Consider the following 20,185-nt stretch of genomic DNA (forward strand, 5'->3'; position numbering starts at 1 on the left):
TGCCCAGGGCCTCGCGCCCTGCTCAGACCAACAGTATGTGATGGGACCCCCTGTGACTCAGTCATAAGCAGAAGCAGCAGTGACTCGGAGCTCTGCGGGGATGACACCTTTGCACCCAGCATCTCTTGTCCATTGACATTCGTTTCCATAAGCGCAGTCTGAATCCTCAGAGGGAGAATTTCTTTCCTGAGCGGCAGAGCTATCAGTGGCTGAGCAGACCCCTAGCGTGGATTTCCAGACCAGGGCCCTTCCTTCTCGGGATCCCAGGCCCTGAGCTGCTATGACACCAGTCGAAAAGAAAGATAACAACGAGCCTAAAATACCAAAGATGTCTGAGACCTGCCCGTGGCTTTCAGGTGTGACAACAGCCTGGGCGCATCTGCCAGGGCTAAGGGGATGGATGGCTGTGACCTGCCTTCGCTCCTCTTCTCGAATTTCTACCCACTCGTGCTCCTCCCACCATAGCCCTGCGGTGCTCACTCCCTAGCTGCCTAGATTGCAGTGTGTGGAAGGCAAATAGGAAAACAGAGGGAGAAGAGCACTGGGGAGGTAGGACTTGGCCCCTCTCTTCCCTGGTTGGTCTTAACTGGTTTCCTCTCAAAGTTGAGCCCCTCAAGAGAAGGGCCTTATCTGCATGGCTCGTCTCTCTGTCAGTGCTCCTAAGCAACAGCCGGCCGGGCTCTTGACAGTGGAAGAGGTCTCTACTCAGCCTGACCCACAGACAGCAGAGAGGGCTTTCTGGGGTCAATCCGAGGCTCTCAGACCCTGGAGCAGCTACATGGACCCTTCAACCCGTGAGGGTGCTTCCTCTACATCCTGGGTTCGCCTCATTATCACTTTGAATTCGCAGCCTGAGCACCTCTAGCCTTAAGAAGTCTCCCTGTTTGAACCTCAAAGGGAAATTGAGTGGCATTGTTGACACCCCGTGAGGAACAGAATAAGATCCAGGGTTCCTATTGCTGCAAAAGCCTACCCTTCCAGCCATCTTTCCCATCTTTCTATTGGTTAGGAGGACAGCGCCAACCGAGGACATCAATAGAAGACAACAGTTTAAAATGTAAGGTTTCGCATGTAATCATTTCTGTACCTAAATTGGTTTCCTCCTTTTGGGGGAGAATTAAAAGACAGTTAGGGACAAGGTACATAAATGCTCTGCCTGTAATAATTAGCTTCCACGTGGCTAGCTGGTTGCAGGAAACATTTACCCTGAACCTGGGATTTTTAAGTGAAAGTGAGTTTTTGTTCAGACTTAAATCTGCCTTATGGTAGCGGGATACGGGTGTGTGTGCATGAGTAGAGGTAAACGATGGGGTGTTGACACTACCTTTGCTTCCTTGAAGAGGCGTTGGCCTCTGGGTTCACCCAGTCTGCTGGTCTTCCTTATCTTTCTCCATATTTGCATCTCAACCTTCTCATGCCCTCTCTTTCTCTGCCAGGCCCACCAATATTCCTGATTTCATCCTTGCTGGCCTTGGCTTTTTTTTTCCCCCCTGCAACTCAAACCAGATCATGGATTTCCTGCTTGCTGTATCTCTGGCCTCCCTCAAGTGCTCCGAAGTTCGTATCTTCTGCTGAGCCCCTCGTCTTGAGCTCTACACCATGTTTCTAACTGCCTGGTGTCCAGGTCCTTCTAGATGGGTGCTTCGAACTCAGCTTATTTCCAAAAGTGCATCATCTTGCTTCCCAATGGTATTTTTCTCCTTCTGTATTCCCCATCTTACTGAAAGATACCTTCATCCCCTAGTCTGTTCAGGGCGGACATTCCTTCTTCTTGTCCTCTGTCTAAATGTCATGAGTCACCAAATGTTATCAAGCCTACTTTCTAAAATTCAGTTCCATCATCTTTTTTCTGTCCATCCTGGTCCCTTCGTTAACCGAGGCTCCCACCCACCCAGATCTGGAGGACTAAGTGTTCAGGTTAGACTCTCTGCCCTGCCACTAGGCTTCCACTCTGTGTGACAGCTGTCATTTTTAAAGAGCATTTTTTTGAGCATGTCACTCTCATGACTTAATTCTTTTCCATCTCCTTCCCATTCCCTTCAGGTCAAAGTCCTTCTTCTGCATGGTAGTTCAGAGCAATGGAGGTTAATAACTAGTAGGGACTCTACAGTTAGACACGCCCAAATTTGATGGCCTTGCCCCTATAACACTTATGTGACTTTAGCAAATAAATCTCCATAGGCCCCATGTGTCCCATTTGTAAAAGGGACAGTAGCACCTTGCTACTAGTAGTATGGGAAATATTAGAAGTGACAATTCTTATAAAGAACCGGACACTGAGTCTGGTCCAGAACAAACATTCAGGTAATTTTAGTTACTCTGTTAACAGTGATTAAATTTAAACAATCCCAATAAGAAGGAATATACACTTAGTTGCTGGTATCTTTCAGAGCCTCCCCAACTTTCAGGCGCTTGCCAGCCACACAAGTCAGGTCTAGTCCCATAGAACATCCGCGGTCCCCAAGTGTACAATGTGTTCACACATTTTATTTCTTCTGTCTAGAATTTCTTCTGTCCTCTCCTTTTTTGCAGCCCCAAGAGCCCCTGGGCATTCTTCAAGACCCAGCCCTATGTAGCCTCCTCTTCCCTTTCCTGTCTTCACCCTCACCTCTTTGGGTCCTTGTCCTTGCCTCTCCCCCCTTCCTTATACCCCTTCTTATACACTACCCTCAGCATGAGGCCAGCAGCGTTCTTCAGGGTGAAGATCATATTATTGTCTCTCTTGTTCATCCCTGTGGCGTCAGCCTCAGCAGTGCCTGGCAGCCCCAGGTCGTGAGGAAATGTTTGGTGAGGGGCCTACTTCACCTGCTCTTTGACTCTTGCCCTACAGGAGAGAATGGAGAACAAGAGGCCCCCGCTCTTGAGGTCCTTGCAGTGACAGGTCAAGAGCAGGTCTGAACTGGACCTCTGCAAAGAACTTTCAGGGTCCTTGGGGGGTGTCTTGGAACATGGGAGCAGGAAAATGCCCATGGCAGTGTGTGTGGAAAACCTGGTCCTGTGATCGTAACTGAGCAAAGAGTTCACTGAGCTACACCCCCCGACCCCGCACCCCGAATCTGTTCTTGAAAGCAGATGGTTTGGAGTGGAATGTCTTGTCTTTAGTTCCCCAAAGACATCAGATTTAGCCCTGCTGACAGGATTTGTTTGAGATGTGATGGTGGGATGGGGGTGATCAGAGCAGATAGAGTGAAGTGTACATAGCAGAGGTGGGAAAGGAGCGTGTCAGAGAAGGGATAGAAAACCAAGTCTAGGGTACTTGCTATGAACTGGGGCTGAGGCCTGAAGCCTTTGTGGTAGGACCAGGGGCTCCTGACCCCTAACCAGGGAAAGACTGCAAAGAGAAAAAACAGGGATCTCTATTTCCTCATGTTGTAAAGCAGGATCATTGTTGGGAGCGATCTGAACTTACCAGTTGAGTGAAAATTCCTGGTGAGTTTGCACGGTTTCTTGCCACCAGGCAGCTGCTGGGAGCCGTATCGGCCTTGCTGGATGACACAGTCACACTGAGGAAATGGCAGGAGTTTGCACAGCTTCTGCCATGAAGCGAAATTGGTATCTCCTCCTACTACTACTGCTCATGTGAAATGAAGCCTGTTGTCATTAATTAGGCCTTACAGGGTCCCAAATCAGACCGATATTCCCTACACAGCTACCCCATAAGAAAAAACATTTTGTCTCTGTATAAGAGATTTTAGATCAAAACAATATAAATGTTTGACAAAAGGCTCTTCTAATGAGCCTTGCAGACGCAAAACATAGACTTGAAGGCGTTAAAAACAAAAATTGCATTTGAGTCTGACCTGGAGAAAAGGAGCCTAATTTGGAGATAAATAAAAAACAAGGTCATAAACATAGTCCATGTAAGTCTGGCCTGAAGAGAAAAGGAGCCTGAATTGGAGATTAGATACAGAAGACAAGGTCAGAACATGATCTCCTCCCATAGTCTACATTCTACAAATACCCTCCTTTATACTGACTTCAGTTATGAGGGTGGATAAGAATGTGGGAAAACCAGGCCCCAAGGCCAACTCACAGGGCCCCTATTGTGCTTGCATCAAAAAAGGGGGCTTTCTCAAGCAACTTAATAAACATTGTTTTCTCTTGTAGTTTATAAGCCAATCACAATAACTCTTAGCCTATCCATATACAACTTAATCTATGTTTTAATCTTAACTTTACTAATTTAAATAATATGTATGTTAATCCTGTTTTCTACTAAAAATATCCTGTTATATTCTTGGTTATAAAATTTACTCAACTTCACTTTAAGTACATTACATGATTTGGCTGTAACTTGTCAATTAAAAAACAAAGTCATAATTATTGGTCAAAACCCAACCCATACAAAATAAGATAGGTTTGTTACTTTCTTAATCTGGGAGACTGGCACCAAAAATGAATGGGATGGTTCTAAAAAATTACTTCTGTAAAACTGTTTCTGTACACTTTCGATGATAAAAGCATCTTATCACTAAGGATTAGTCACTGTAAACAATTTCTATTTTCTGATGTCATGTTATTGCTTGATCAATAAAAAAAAAAAGACACCAAAGCAGAAAAAGCAGAGATGCCTGCCTGGTGACCAGAAAGAAGCCAAGGCTCCTTCACTCTCTTTCACCGACACCGTCCATCCTTTCAGGGACCCCTGGACCTGCTGGAGCTAGACTCCGGCAGCCAGCAACCAAAGTTACCTACCCTCTTGTAACTTTCATTTCTGCTTGGGCACCAAACCTCTGAGTGCTTTGCTGATTAGTGTCAGGAGCGGCCTGTCCCCCTGCCCTGTCCCTGAAGCGTGATTGCACCTGGTCAGGGGAAAGATGAGTAAACTAGATACACCCTAATGCGACTAAGGCAAGCAACCTATGCTTTTCCTCCCAGCTGAGCAATTAACTGATAACTCACTACTTTCTAGGCCTGGACGTAGTTGCAAAAGTCACTACTGAGATAAAATGTATCATTCGTCTTTGGAACTGTGGGAGCAGGCATTATGTTTCCTGGGGATCTGTTTTTCTAGAAACTTTCTTTTAGAGCTATAAACAGCCTAATGACCCTTACTCATAAAAAAACTGACCTTTACTAACCAATGCTGTTGCCTCTTGGTTAAAGGTTGCTTTCTTAGGGCTATACCTGAGGTTTTGTATATCTTGGTCTTATGTATCCTATGAAAAAAATGTACGCTTAAGAAATACCTGCCCTTCCAATATGATAGCATGAGTGCCTGTAGCTAAGTTTTTTTTTTTTTTTTTTTACGACAATCATTACTACTAGAATTGTAATTTCTGCAGAATCCGTGTTCTGGAAAATTGTAAAAATTACCTATGAGAAATCGTTTACTAAACACACGCTGCTCTTTTTGCTCCTTTACCCTTTCACTATAAATAAAGCTAGAGAATCAGTGCAGAGATGCCTGCCTGGTGAGCAGAAAGAAACCCGAGGCTCTCTCACTCCCTTTTGCCAACACTGTCCATCCTTCAGGGAGCCCTGGACCTGCTGGAGCTGGACTCTGGCAGATCATAATCGCACCCACTTCAGGAATGTTACAAGGGGAAAAACAGACCATACAGTCCACACAAAATGCTTGGAAAGGAGCCTTACACATGACCATAAATCAGTATTAGTAGTATCAATAACGTTGACAATGTAAATATTAGTGACATTAATATGAATTGATGTAAGTCCAAGTTACAACCATGTCATAAAACATAAAAATTGATGAATAATTTTTTAGATTTCTAGACTGTGTATCCAGGTTCCTAGATAACTTAGAGCTCACCTCTCCTCTCATTCCATTTCACAATAAGCCTGGGAGGGAGGAAGGACTTTTTTTTTTTTTTTTTAATATTCCTGTTGAATAGTTGAGGAAACAAAACCTGGTGAAGGAAACACACCTGGGAATGTGGGTCATCCAGCCAGAAGATAGCCTTGAACCTGAGTCTTGTATTTTACTTTTCTTTCTGTATTAGATTCATTGCTTCAGAAGAAAAAAAGCAATACATGCAATACTTACATACAGAGAGGATCACAATACAGTAGCTCTGATTTCTGCAGACTTCAAACTGCAGTAAAATGTAATTTTACAGGACCACCTACTGCCTTTCCACACTTACCTAAAAATCAAAACCAGTTGTGTCAAAGCATTTTCCCCCACGGGATATACCTTGATATTTTCAATCTTATTCTGTTTCACTAATAAAAGATACCAGTTCCTGCTTTCTAAATTGGCTTTAACACAGGGTGCCTAGGGGGCTCAGCCGGCTAAGCATCCGACTTCAGCTCAGGTCATGATCTCAGTTTGTGGGTTCGAGCCCCACATCGGGCTCTGTGCTGTCATCTCAGAGCCTGGAACCTGCTTCAGGTTCTGTGTCTCCCTCAATCTCTGTTCCTCCCCTGCTCACAATCTGTCTCTCCCTTAAAAATAAAAAAATTAAAAAAAATCAAAATAAATTGACTTTACCACCTGCTAATGGATTACAACCTGCAACTGAAAACCTGCACGTGCAGTAGAGAACATTATGGAGAACTAAGGAAAACCACCATTCACATGAAAAATCGTCCTTTTGTTTAGCAGCAGCATCTCTGGGGGCACTGGAGCTCTACGAGGACAACGCAGAGCCTGCTTGGGATTCTCCCTCTTTCTCTGCCCCCCCCCTCCCGAATAAATAAATACATTAATATATTTTGCAATCATACATAGAAATAAAAAGAAACTTTAAAAGCAGTACAGTTTTCTAGATGGAGTGAAGGAAAGTGCAGGAAATGAGGATAAAAGAGAAGAAAAGGGAGGGAAACAATTGAGGGCAGAGCCTTAAGCAGGTACGTAACACAATCAGAGCTGTGTGTAAAGAAGGTTAATCTGGGGTGAATACACACAGCTGAGTGTGGGAGGGGCTGGAGGCAGGAAGCCAGGTCACAGGCCACAGGGACACGGCCGATGAGAGGCGAGGCTGAGCACAAGGGGACCAGCCACAGCAATGGAGAGCACGGGACGTTTTAATGGTTTGGAACTAGCAGATGGCCTGAGCCTGGGTGGGGGAAGGGACAGAAGGAGGTGGTTGGGGCAAAAAGTAATCACAGATACCTCGAGACTGGCCCGCCTGAGCCACTAGAAGGATCCTGCCATTTTTCAGAGCAACAGGCAGCTTGGGAGGGGGTGCTGCTGAGGGGTTCATGTCAAGCCACACAGGGTCATAGCTGTCACCAGGCAGTGACAAGGGGCCGTGTCCTTCAGGCAGCTGGGAATGCAGATCTGGAGGTAGCTGGAGACCCAGCTGGATTCTCCCATCTGCTCTTAGGAGCTAGAGGAGCACTTGGGAGTCCCTGGGAAGAGCTTATAAAGAGATGGCCTGAAGGACAGGCCTCTTAGGAACATCTATGCCAAGAGGGATCTGGTGGGAAATGGAAGCTGTTGCAAAATTTTGTCCCGAAACCAGAGGGAAAGTATAATGGGAAAATTAGACCAGACGAGGTCCTTCTCAACATCCATATTGAATAGGTTCATTAAATGAATATGGCAAATGTATTTAAAGGTCCTCATATATATGTGATTTGAAAGTTTTAGACAAATATTTTAGTAAGATTCAGGAGCACCAGAATGTATCAGAGAATGCCAGGTTATGCAATCTGCATAAACATCAGTTTCTTGCTTTGAAAAATAAAGATATTATTGATCTTGTGGGGTTGTTCTGACGATGTGAAATGGTACATGGTAGGTATTCAATAGATGGGACCTATTACGCATTCTTTTATTTAAAGTATCAAATCTGGGGTACCTGGGTGGCTCAGTCGGTTGAGTGGCTGACTTCACCTCGGGACATGATCTTACCATTTCATGGGTTTGAGCCCCATGTCAGGCTCTGTGCTGACAGCTCAGAGCCTGGACCCTGTTTCTGATTCTGTGTCTCCCTCTCTCTCTGACCCTCCCCTGCTCACACTCTGTGTCTCTCTCTCAAAAGTAAGTGTTAAAAAAAATTAAAAATAAAAATAAATAAAAAATCAAATCAGAGAAGTGTCTATAAATTTAACCCAAATGCCCACTTCAAATTTAGGGAAACCAGGAGATTTCGTGCCTCTTGCCCTCAACGTCTCTTTTTCCGATCTTCCCCAGTCCTGCTGCCACTGTTCTTGCCAGGGCTCTCCATGGCTTACAACAGCCTCCTGACTAGTTTGTTTCTCATTCTCTGCCCCCTGAGATCCAGCTTGCACCCAAAAGTTCACCCTCACCTTGCTCAGAATCAACACGGATCTACAAGCTTTATTCCACCAAGTCTAATCTCCTCTGCCTGGTCTCAAGTTTCTCCGAGAGTCAGCCCTTTAGGTATGTTTAGCTGCGGTATCGTGACGTATAAGAAAAAAATATATATTTGGTCTTTGTCTTAATCTCTCTCTTTCTACATAAACTCTATATAAACTTCTATATCAATCTGCCTCATTTTTTTTAAAGGATGCACAGTTTTTCATTTAATGAATGTTTAAGTTTGTTTTTTATTGTTGATAGAGCATGAGCAGGGGAGAGGGGCAGAAGGAGAGCGAGAGAGGATCCCAAGCAGGCTCCGCCCTAACAACTTAGGTCAATATGTATTCAGATTTAAATACTTAAGCTTCCTTTAAAGAAACTGTTATGTAGATCAATGGTTCTCAAGCTGGGTATCATAATCACCTGAAGAATTTGTTAAAACACAAACTGCTAGGCATTACCTCGGAGAATTTCTCACTCAATAGGTCTGAGGTAGATCCAAGACTTTGCATTTCTAACAAGTTCCCAGGTGATTTGACGTTCGTAGATTACAGACTGCACTTTGAGAATCACTATTTTAGACTGGACATGTTTTTTTTTTTTTCCTGCCCTCCCTTCCACTATTCTTTTGAGTTCTCTTCAAACTTTTGGGCTCTCCATCTCTAGAGTATCTCACGATCAGATATATTCAATCCTCACTGCCCTTAAAAAAAAAAAAAAGGCACAGTGATACTTGAAATCCTATCAGTTGCCGACGAGACTTCAAAGGGGAAATAAAAGCATCTTGAACGTTGACTCCTTTTATTTACTTCTCACCCATCGCTTCTCGGCCTTTTGGCTAAGATCAAGTGTTATTTACTTCTCACCTGGGCATCTTCACAAATATTATCCTTGCCTCTCCTCCCCCCTACCCCCTCAGGTAAACTTAGTTTGCCTTCAAGTGTTTGGCCCTAACAAGGGCAGCCCAGCGTGGAGACCAAGATAGATGGCCTATCTTTGGGGAGCCAGTAAAACTGTAAGTCTAGAATGCTGAAAAAACTACTTGTAACTATAACAGGGGCAAAACTACAATTAGGCTTAAGAATAAGTGATGTGGACCTACCCCATTTCAATCCAATTTAAAATTTTTTTAATGTTTTATTTATTTTTAATACAGAGAGAGACAGAGCATGAGAGGGGGAGGGGCAGAGAGAGAAGGAGACACAGAACTGGAAGCAGGCTCCAGGCTCTGAGCTAGCTGTTAGCACAGAGCCTGACGCGGGGCTCGAACCCACGAACGTGAGATCTGACCTGAGCCGAAGCCAGAGGCTTAACCGACTGGGCCACCCAGGCGCCCACAAATCAAGACAATTTAGAAGTGGTAGTGCAGGGAATGGCTTCTTTACTGCTGATAGGGAATAATTTGCTTCACCTTGTCAAAAATTGTGCTTTGGGTTATCAATGGGCATGTTCAGACGCTCTCTCCAACAGGCCCTAACAGGGAAAAGACGTTCCCAAATTAACTTTTTAAAAATGTTTTATTTATTTTTGAGAGAGAGCGAGAGAGAGCGAGAGCGAGAGCGAGAGCGCTTGAGCAGGGGTGAGTCAGAGAGAGAGGGAGACACAGAATCTGAAGCAGGCTCCAGGCTCTGAGCTAGCTATCAGCAGAGCCTGACGCGGGGCTCGAACCCACGAACCGTGAGATCATGACCTGAGCCAAAGCTTAACCAACTGAGCCACACAGGCGCCCCCCCAAATTAACTGTTTCTTGAAGACCTGCTTACATGATCTGTACTTTTGCAATGTTTTCACTGAAAGTTCTCTCCCAGGTCCTTGACTTGAATTGTCCCTTGAATATAGCATGAAAGTACTACCAGCAGATAATATGCCAAACTTGCTTTTAAAAATTGCAGTAATAATTTCATCTATTATAATAACCTGGATTCCTCCTGATTGAGTGACTAGACTTGTATTAAGTGCTCTTGCACCTTTTGAAGTGGGAATACAGACCACAAAACCTCGTTCCTTGTGAAGAGGGTCCATAAGCCATCTAGTCCCCACCCTCTTGTAGAGAAAAGCCCAACTCCACCAGGGGGCGTAATGGACACCTCTGGATTGCAAACGATTGGGCTGCCTTCCCGCTTCAAAAAGCAAATGTCAACTAGAGATGGCTTGTTCTTCCCTTCCACAGTCAGACCTAACGACAGCACAGCACAGCCCAAAGCAAACAGCAACGTGGCTTAAGATCTAGAGTACAAGACCCGCTAAAACTAACCAAGAAAGGAGGCGAACGCAAGAAAGCCAGTTTCTAGTAAGCGACTTGTTTTCAGGGCTGTTCACCTTTCAGGAGTCCGTACTTTCCATAACCTTATCACCGACCCTAGCCCAACTCCTTACCCAAGTTCTAGTCCAAATGCCCAGCTCTTCCCAAGACTAGATGGTTGGCCCTAAGAAGGGCCGTTGGCATATGGGTGTAGAACTAAAGCTGTAGCTTAACCTCCGAAACCGTACAGGGTGCGTCCCTGCCGCTTGAGGGCGTACACTACGTCCATAGCAGTGACCGTCTTGCGCTTGGCGTGCTCGGTATAGGTGACTGCGTCCCGAATGACGTTTTCCAGGAAAACCTTGAGCACGCCCCGAGTCTCCTCGTAGATGAGGCCGGAGATCCGCTTGACTCCCCCACGGCGGGCCAGGCGCCGGATCGCCGGCTTGGTGATGCCCTGGATGTTATCCCTTAAGACTTTGCGGTGCCGCTTAGCGCCACCTTTGCCCAAGCCCTTACCACCCTTTCCTCTCCCAGACATGGCGAAAACAGGCTGCAGTAACAACCTTCAGCGAGGGCAAAGGCGGCTTTCCCCCTAATATACCAGAGTGGCGGACCAGATTGAGAACAGAAGGCGCCCGCCGGAAGCCCGCCCTAAACGGTCCCCTCCCACCCCACATTGCGTCATTTCTGCTTTTTTCTCCACGAGTTCTTCCTCCCGCTCCGCTCGCTCTAATGGAAGTAGACTTAAACACAATCTCTCGGCCAAAGTCCCCGGGAGACTTCAAAACCAAACGCGATGCTGCAGCCGTTTTCGCCTCTGTCTCCGATTGTGGATTCTACTACGGCGTAAAATTTAGGCTCAGGGGAAAGGCCTTTCTGGCGTTTTTTCACTCCAGAAAGACCAAATGGAGGCCAGAGACGGGAAGAAGACGGGGCCGGTGCCGGGTCTAATCCCGACCAGAGAGGGTCACAGGCTTCTGAAGCATGGTTACGTAAAACAGCAACAAAGGCAGTTGGGATCATTTGGCGGTCCTGGAAGGCCAGGTCAGGAGCAGCCGCACCTGGGCTGTGTGTGGAGGGCGGAAGAGTGAGATCCCGTAATTTCGGAGTCTAGTCTATCTTGTTGATATGAAGCATGGATTTTCACCTCACCCAGGAGAGGTCACATCCTAGGAAAATAGGGCTTAGAATATTTGCAAGCCATTTCATGGAAGTCCGTGAGTCCAGTGCACTCATCCAAAGCTCTGCCGAAAGAAGCAATATATACAGAAAGAAGACTGAAGGATAGTCTGTATCTCTGTTTGTACAGATCCTTTGAATTCAACCCTTGCTTTCAGCCAGAAATCTGACCAAATTGTGTCCCCATTGAGAAGCCCACAAAGTTTGCTGAATTGGGTTTCTCAAGGGGAGATCTTTTTGAAAGTCATTACCAGAAACTGCTCATTTGAAATTGAAAGGGGTCCTTTATTGAAAGCATGTTTGTTACTTCACAAGGGCCTTCTATCGGAGAATCCACCAGATGTGGTTTCTGTATCAGAAAGAATTATGTTTTTTTCCTGAGGGATATTTATTATCTTTAAAAGAATAATTTTTTAAGTTGATTTTGAGAAAGCAGGACATGGGCAGAGAGAGGGAAAGAGAGAATCCCAAGCAGGCTCAGCACTGTCAGCATAGACCCGGAAGTGGGGACTCCATCCCACCAATCTGGAGATCATGACCTGAGTCAAGATGGAGAGTCCGATGCTTAGCTGACTGAACCCCCCCAGGGGCCCCATCTTAAGAAATCCTATATGCCCGTTTTCATCTCTCTTCTCCCTCCACCTATCTTCTGTATGCTGATCAATACTGTACTACAGCTTTATCCAGACTTCTAGGCTCAAGGCATATAGATCCTCCTTGTTGTTCCTTAGTCACTTAAACTCAGAAATCTCAAAATGATTAAATTTCAAAGCTCCAAGGTGCGACTCTAGTGGAGGCTGAGGGAATCCATTCTCCTCCTTCTTCCCCAGCTGTAAACGTTGTTCTCTGCTCATTGAATGGTTCCACCAGGCATCCCTGGCCTAAACCAACACCCTGGGATTCACAATAGATGTTGGTTACAAAAATTAAATGAAAGGAGTGTTGAGAAAGAAGGTACATTTTTAAAATAGCCTTTTTTCTTTCTTTTTCAGACAGGCTGTATATCAGTTGAGTTGTGAGCATTCTATTCTAATTCTCCCCATAAATCAAAGATAGGGTCATGCTAACATGTGCAGCCTGAACATTAAAAAACAAAACAGGCACCTTGGTGGCTTAGTCTGTTAAGCATCCAGCTTTGGCTCAGGTCATGATCTCATGCACGGTTTGTGAGTTCAAGCCCTGCATTGGGCTCTGTGCTGACAGCTTGGATCCTGGAGCCTGCTTCAGATTCTTCCTCCATCTCTCTGTCCCTCCCCTGCTTGTGCTTTGTCTCTCTTTCTCTCAAATATAAAATCAAACATTTAAGAAAATTTAAAAAGAAATTTAGAAAACAAAACAAGTCATTTTTATTGAAAATAAGCATAACCTTTAAAATTCTTGCACTCTGTAGCTTAAATCTCAAGAGACTGGTTAATGGAATGACAACACTTTTCTTCTGTATCGCTTTAAAACACTGAACATGTCACTTGAGCCTACTGCATTCCACTGGGATATGTCGCATTGGAAAGCCAGACCTGGTATAAACTTCCTTCTCCCTCTTGGAGTCTATGGCGGACCTAAGAATTAAGCTCATGTAAGACTGACCAAAAAGGAAAAAAACATACAAATTTCAATATTTTTATGTGTACACAGGAGTCTTCAGATGGAAAGCGAAGACCTGAAAAGGCTGTTTGGCCCAGAAGGTTATATACACTTCTGAAAACAAGGAACAATAAATTCTGGGAACCTGACAAGACAGGGGGGATTGGGCTAGAGACAGTAAGTTGTGGGCTGGTGACTGGGAAGCACATGGTGGAAACGAATGGAAGACAAGGGTTATTTGTTAGTACACATCCGTTTCGGCATTGACTCCCAGTCTCTGGTGATAAGAATGTTCTCTTCCTGGTACTGGAAAGTACCTTTCTCATGGGAAATTTTATGAGCTGTTTCTAGGGGAAAAGGGAGCCCTCCTTTATCTGTTGTTTCTCGGGTAACTTCAGCTCAACACAATTAATAAGCGGCATATTTGGGGGTGTAGGTTCTGAACCCCTTCAAACTGAAATCTTCTGTGGAGGAGGCAAAATTTACCTCTTCCCTCTTAGAGTTTTTGTCTGGGCTGATACTTAAGTTGACACAAGACAGATTAACAGGAGAAAAGCATACAAATCTATTTACTGGAAGTTTTACTTGACAGGGGAGCCCTCATGAGGAAACAAAGACCCAAAGAAGCGGTTAGAGTTGATTGCTTATATATAGAATTGGACAGAGAGTAGTAAATCGTGACAATGTCCTAAGACAGAAGGGCTTCGGCTATGGCCGTTCATGGTGGAAAAAGAACTAGGAAGATAAAGGTTAGTGTAACAAGGTTTGTTTGTACAGATTTCTCTTGGCTTCAGCTCCCTGTCCTTGGTGATAAGAACGTTGTTTTCCTCCTGGGTGAGGGGAGACATCTTCCATGGGGGAAGGGGGGCAGTTATCTCCTGTTTTCAGGAAAGAAATGGAGGTCAGAGCACACTTTGGCTCAAAATAATCCTTATGCTGTAGTGGCATGATTTAGGGGTGGCATATTCTGTCATTGATGGGGTTCCGGACACGCTGCCCCAAAACATGGCAAAGTGTTGAATATTTTAGGCTGAGAAATTTTGAGAAAAAGTCGTAAGTAGGAAGGTCACTGTGACCCTCCCCCAAAGCCTTCTTCCCAGAAATGGGTCATAAAAAGCCTCTTGTGCCTTCTCTATAGGATTAGAGAGACGTATAAGGACGAAAGGAGCATCTTTATCTCTAAAGACAAAGGTGTGTGTAGAAGAATCTTAACAAGCAGGCTTTGCTGCTTCCCCTCCTTATTAAATGATCTCACCCTCCTTAACCCACTGTGTTTCTACACGAGGGCCCGAACCTCATCACCGCTCGCATAAAAACATGCAGGTCTGGTTCTTTGGGTCTTCATTTCCTTGTGAAGGTCCCTATGTCACATAAAACCTACATTAAGTAAATTTGTGTGCTCTTCTGTTATTCTCTATTTGTTGGTTTGATTTTCAGACCCAGCCAGGGATCCTAAGAGGACTGAGGGAAACTTTTTCCTCCCCTATGTTACCTTTCACTGTATAATATAAACAGGAATGTTAAGGTGAAAAGGGGAAGTTTTTACCCAATGAACACGATGTTGAGGGAATGAGTTTATGTCAGAATGGGGTAAGAAGGGGCGCCTGGGTGGCTCAGTGGGTTGAGCATCTGGCTTGGGCTCAGGTCATGATCTCACAGTTCGTGGGTTCAAGCCCCGCATCAGGCTCTGTGCTGACAGCTCAGAGCCTGGAGCCTGTCTTCGGATTCTGCGTCTCCCCCTCCCCCCAACAATAATAAATAAAACATTAAAAAATAAAAAGAATGGGATGGCTTCTGAATTTGGTCCAGGGCTATTGACCCTTAAGATGAAAGAAAGTCATTTCACTCATATGTGGAATTTAAGAAACAGAGCAAACGTGCAAAGAGGGGTCCCTGGGTGGCTCAGATGGGTAAGTGCCGACTTTTGGTTTTGGCTCAGGTGGTGATCTCACTGTTTTGTGAGTTTGAGCCTCCAGTGGGGCACCATGCTGCTGGTTTAGGGCCTGCTTATGATTCTCTCCCTCCTCCCTCCCTCTGTCTCTCTGCCCCTTGCCCGCTCTCCTGCACACATGAGCACACACACACTACTCTCTCTCTCTCAAAATAAACTTAAAGAAATGTACAAAGAGAAAAAAAAGATAGAGACAAGCCAAAAATAGCCCCCCATCTATAGAACATACTGGTGTTTACCAGAGGGGAGGAGGGTGAGGGACGGGGGAGACAGGTGATGGGGATGGAGTACACTTATCTTGATGAGCACTGAGTAATAAATAGAAGTGTTGAATCACTGTACTGAGAAGCTGAAGCTAATATAACATTGTATGTTACCTACACTGGATTTAAAAAATAAAAATGAGGGGCGCCTGGGTGGCTCAGTGGTTGAGCGTCCAACTTCAGCTCAGGTGGTGAACTGGTGGTTTGTGGGTTCAAGCCCCTTGTTGTGGTCTCTGCTGTCAGTCTGTCAGCACAGACCCTGCTTCAGATCCTCTGTCCTGCTCTCTGCCCCTCGCCCACTTGTGCTCACTTTCAAAATAAATAAAATAAAATAAAAACTTTTTTAAAAGATGAAAGGAAATCAGGCACACAGGCTGCCCAGCCCACAAACCAAAGATTCAGTCTCATCTTAAGGGTACTGGAACCCCTGGGGGTACTTGAGGTCAAAGACTAAACACAAACTGTCTTCCTGGAACACGTATTTTAATTTAATCTATTACTTTTGTATAAGAAACAAATACATGCACACACAAAATATTACGTTTTGCTTTTACACTTTTATCTCCTGGGGAAATTTTATTATTTTTGAGAGTACGAGCAAGAGAGAGAGGGGGAAAACTCACACAAGTTGGGGAGGAGCAGAGAGAGCGGGAGATACAGAATCTGAAGCAGGCTCCAGGCTCTGAGCTGTCAGCACAGAGCCTGATGCGGAGCTCCAACCCACGAACTGTGAGATCATGACCTGAGCTGAAGTCAGATATTTAAGCGACTGAGCCCCAGGTGCCTTTCCCGTGGCAAATTTTAAGCTTCTTATGCTATTTCTCCTCTCTCAGTACTACATAAGAAAACTTCAGGGCGTAATCTGGAAACTGCAGATTCTTATTATTGCTGGTGAATGAAATCAGTAGGAGAGGAAGAACCCCCACGTCCCCACAGCTACAGCAAAGCCCAAGTTCTTCTGTGTTGTAATTTACTTCTGATGGAGTTGTGTGCGGAGAACACTTACAGAAATCACTCCATTGTCCAATGTGGAGATTGGGTGAAAGCAAACAGTTCGTGGATCTGAATTCTGTTATTTAGGGGAATTCCAAATGTGGGGGAGCAAGACTTTTCCATCCCCTTCAAGGTCCTTCTACCCAGACCTACCTTCTGCTCTGACATGAGACAGATTAGCAGAAAATAAAATTTAATTTTGTGTGTACAGGGAGGCCACACGGACATGGGAATTCCAAAGACAGGCAAGATGAAATATACATGTCGTCCTCAACTAAAGAGAAGGGGGAGAGGTCTGAGACTTTACAAGGAGGAAATGCAATTCACAGTGAGATGAAAAAGAGCACATGTTTGGTAAACAAACGTTTGCTGGGCCACTCAGGAACAATGTGACTTTCAAGACTGATCCAACAGGCCTTTCGAGGTTCCTCCTGCCTGGGTCTACCATACTTAATATAATGTAGTTATCTATGATGATAGTTCTCGTCCTGGAGTAGAACTTCCATCTAGATTCTTCTTAGGGGAGCCTTAGGTTAAACCTCAAACTTCAGCTCTGGTCATGATCTCAGGGTCTGTGAGTTCGAGTCCTGTGTCAGGCTCTGCACTAACAGCTTGGGATTCTCTCTCCTTCTTTTTCTTCCCCCTCCCCATTTCTCCCTCTCAAAAATAAATAACATTTGTTTATTTTTATTTATTTTTTTAAAGTATTCACACACATTTATTGAAGAGTCTAAAATCCCCTATTCCATTGACTTCTTTTAAAAAAAATTTTTTTTTAATGTCTTTTATTTATTTTTGAGAGACAGAGAGAGACAGTGTGAGCAGGGGAGGGTCAGAGAGAGAGGGAGACACAGAACCTGAAAACAGGCTCCAGGCTCTGAGCTAGCTGTCAGCACAGAGCCCGATGCGGGGCTAGAACCCATGAACCATGAGATCATGCCCTGAGCCGAAGCTGGATGCTCAACCGACTGAGTCACCCAGGTGCCCAATAAACACTTTTTAAAATTAAAAACTTTTTTTTTAATACATTCTTTTCAGGTACTTGTGGGGAAGGTAAAGAGCTTTTCCTGAATCTGCTGGGTTTTGATCACTTTTTTTACTTGAAATAATGTTCATGCCAAAGTGGCCCATCTTGGGGGCATCTGCCCTTGGCATCTGTAAATAATGGATTGTTCTATTCTGAGAATCACCAGAGGAAGACTTTTGGAATTTTCTTCTTCTCAGAGATAAAATACATCCCATGACTGTTCGATTCTATATGAATATACATTGTAGGGGAGCAAAATTTTGCTACCCCAAAGTATGTTTCTTTTATATGTGGATTATTTTAGGCTGATTATTTTTTTTTAATGTTTATTTATTTTTTGAGAGAGAGAGACACACACAGCTGAGTAGGGGAGGAACAGAGAGAGGAGATACAGAATCTGAAGCAGAGAGGAGACACAGAAACTGAAACAGGCTCCAGGCTCTGAGCTGTCAGCACAGAGCCTGATGTGGGGCTTGAACCCACGAACTGTGAGATCATGACCTGAGCCGAAGCCGAAGCCGAAGCCGGATGCCTAACCGATGGAGCCACTGTGGCACCCCTACACTGATTATTTTTAAGAAGCAGAAGACTCAAGAAGTTTTCTTTTTGTCTCTCACCTAACTGCTTAAGAGAATTGAGATAGAGCTCCTGCCCTAGGAAGGGAGCTATCACCATAGAGAACTACCGTATAATATGAACTCAGTATAATATGAACTGGGTATAACAGAGGGGGAGGAATTCAGCAAAGTCTATTTGCTAAAATTCCTTCTTCCTATGCTCCACTGTTCCTATATGGCCCAGCAAACTTTTGTTTACCAAACATTTACTCAGTTTCATCTTCTTGTAATTGTCTTCCTTCCCTTTGCAATCCCAGACTTCTACCCCCTTGTTAGCGGTGGATGGCACACAAGCCTCACCTGCCTGGGGGTCTCATATTCATATATCCTTGAAGGGCAAAGTTTTTCCTCCCTAGCAACCGCTTGGGAATCTTTTTCTTATTTAAATAAATACCAGGGCCACGAGTGCAGATTTAAAAAGAACACTGCAAAGAAACAACACTTGTGTGGGCTGCTGTCCAAGAGCCCCCGCCCCCGTGGTGGTTTTCTCTTCTAATGGGAATTGTTCAGCGGAGAAGTTTGAGAATCACTGAGTCATTTGACAGCATGATGGCGGAAATTCTTCATTGCTTTAAAATGTACCCCAAGACTGATGAAACTGGAAATCCATTATAATTTCATTCTTTTGCTTTAGAATCTTATGCAGGCCTTGCTACTTGTCCGGGACAAGCCATAATTTCTCCGAGACTCCATTTCCTTATCTGTAGAGTGTGGAACGTTAACATCTATTTCACAGAGTTGGGATTAAATGAAGTAGTGTATGTAGAAGAATGTTTAAATACTGAGTAGTGCTCTCTATATGTTAGTTATTGTTACAAAACAACCACAGGAAGGGGTAACAGTTGTTCACACTGGCTACACTTTTGCAAGACATCTTAGGTCTCCCTAGAGTAGAAGATTGTACTGCTCATGGGGACGCGTGCAGATATAAAGTTTCTAGATTGTTTAGTGTTCAGGAAATCCCCTCGCAATCACTTGCCTTCAGCAGGAAGATGATCATTCATGTGGACACCATAAAGTTAAGTTTTAAGCTTTTTTGGGCTTGACTTTGTTCACAGGTGTGACTTATTAAAAGATTTGGATGCAATGCTTTAAAATTTTTATATTAACTCTTTACAATGTTAAGCATTGGTAACGTTACATGGCTTGTTTTAGGACATGCACTTTTCTGAGCAAAGCGTATGAAACAACTGAAAAGCAGAGGATCTTCAATTTCTTTATAGAGAATAAAAAGGATGAAACTTTTAGGTGACACTTTTAGATGAAACTACTTAATTGAAGAAAATCTGTTAGCAAGTCCGTAATCAACGAATAACATGTTAACTTTGAAACTTTATTTTAGCTTTTAACCTGACCGACCAGCAAATCGACTATTTAGAAACTATTTAACATAGTAAAGGAGAAAGTGACGTTTCTGGGCTCATATTCCCTTACTTAGAAGGTCTGGTCTCCTGGACCTAATTGGCCATTGAGGGGAGGGAACCGCATTCCAAGGCGAAAAGGTTAAAGGCGGAAGGCTCTACCCTGCAAGTGGTAGTAATCAGCCCAGGGCTTCGGCGTAGTGCCGAGGTTGGGTGAACTTAAATTCAGTTTTTGGTCCTTTCAATTGCCTATTGCTTTGTGGCGTCTCAGTCGTACTATAAATGCAACCAACGCGCTTAGCACAGGGCGAGGCGCAAAACAAATGTTATCTACGCCGTTGCTGTTACAGTAACTCTTACCTGGAAATGTAGGTGGAAACCTAGTTCGTGGGAAGGCACGCTTTTATTTCGAAGAAAACTGAATCCCCAGCTTGCAAAACAGTTTAAAAACTGCTCTTACAAAAGTGACATCACTTTAAAGGAAAGGCCTAAACAGGAAAACACTGTGATCGAGGATTACTGAAAAGTACGGAAAGGTGAAGTAAAAAGAGGTGATTAGCATTAAAATCTTCTGCATTACGACAAAGGATTGAAATCTGGCCAATGAGATCACAAGTCTGGAAGAGCCTAACCCGTCCGGCCCAATCAAGAGGAGGCTAGGTCTATAAATAAGACCGCCAAGCATTTCTTAACTATAAGTCAGTCAGGCGTCATGGCCCGCACCAAGCAGACCGC

General features: G+C 44.4%; 1 protein-coding gene across 1 annotated transcript; it reads right to left on the minus strand.

Moving 5' to 3' along the window:
• Positions 1-9,540: 9,540 nt before the first annotated feature.
• Positions 9,541-11,064, minus strand: LOC115299019 (histone H4). The gene is made up of 2 exons (XM_029948272.1): positions 10,610-11,064; positions 9,541-9,706 (listed from the first exon to the last, which is right to left on the minus strand). Exon 1 carries the CDS (start codon positions 11,014-11,016, stop codon positions 10,705-10,707), a length of 312 nt encoding a protein of 103 aa, XP_029804132.1. The 5' UTR covers positions 11,017-11,064; the 3' UTR covers positions 9,541-9,706; positions 10,610-10,704.
• Between the last annotated feature and the right edge of the window lie 9,121 nt (positions 11,065-20,185).

The sequence above is a fragment of the Suricata suricatta genome, chromosome 8, assembly GCF_006229205.1.
Source record: "Suricata suricatta isolate VVHF042 chromosome 8, meerkat_22Aug2017_6uvM2_HiC, whole genome shotgun sequence".
Lineage (NCBI taxonomy): Eukaryota > Metazoa > Chordata > Mammalia > Carnivora > Herpestidae > Suricata > Suricata suricatta.

Excerpts from the sequence above, each read along its gene's own strand:
- LOC115299019 (XM_029948272.1), bottom strand. The coding sequence starts at position 11,016 with ATGTCTGGGAGAGGAAAGGGTGGTAAGGGCTTGGGCAAAGGTGGCGCT.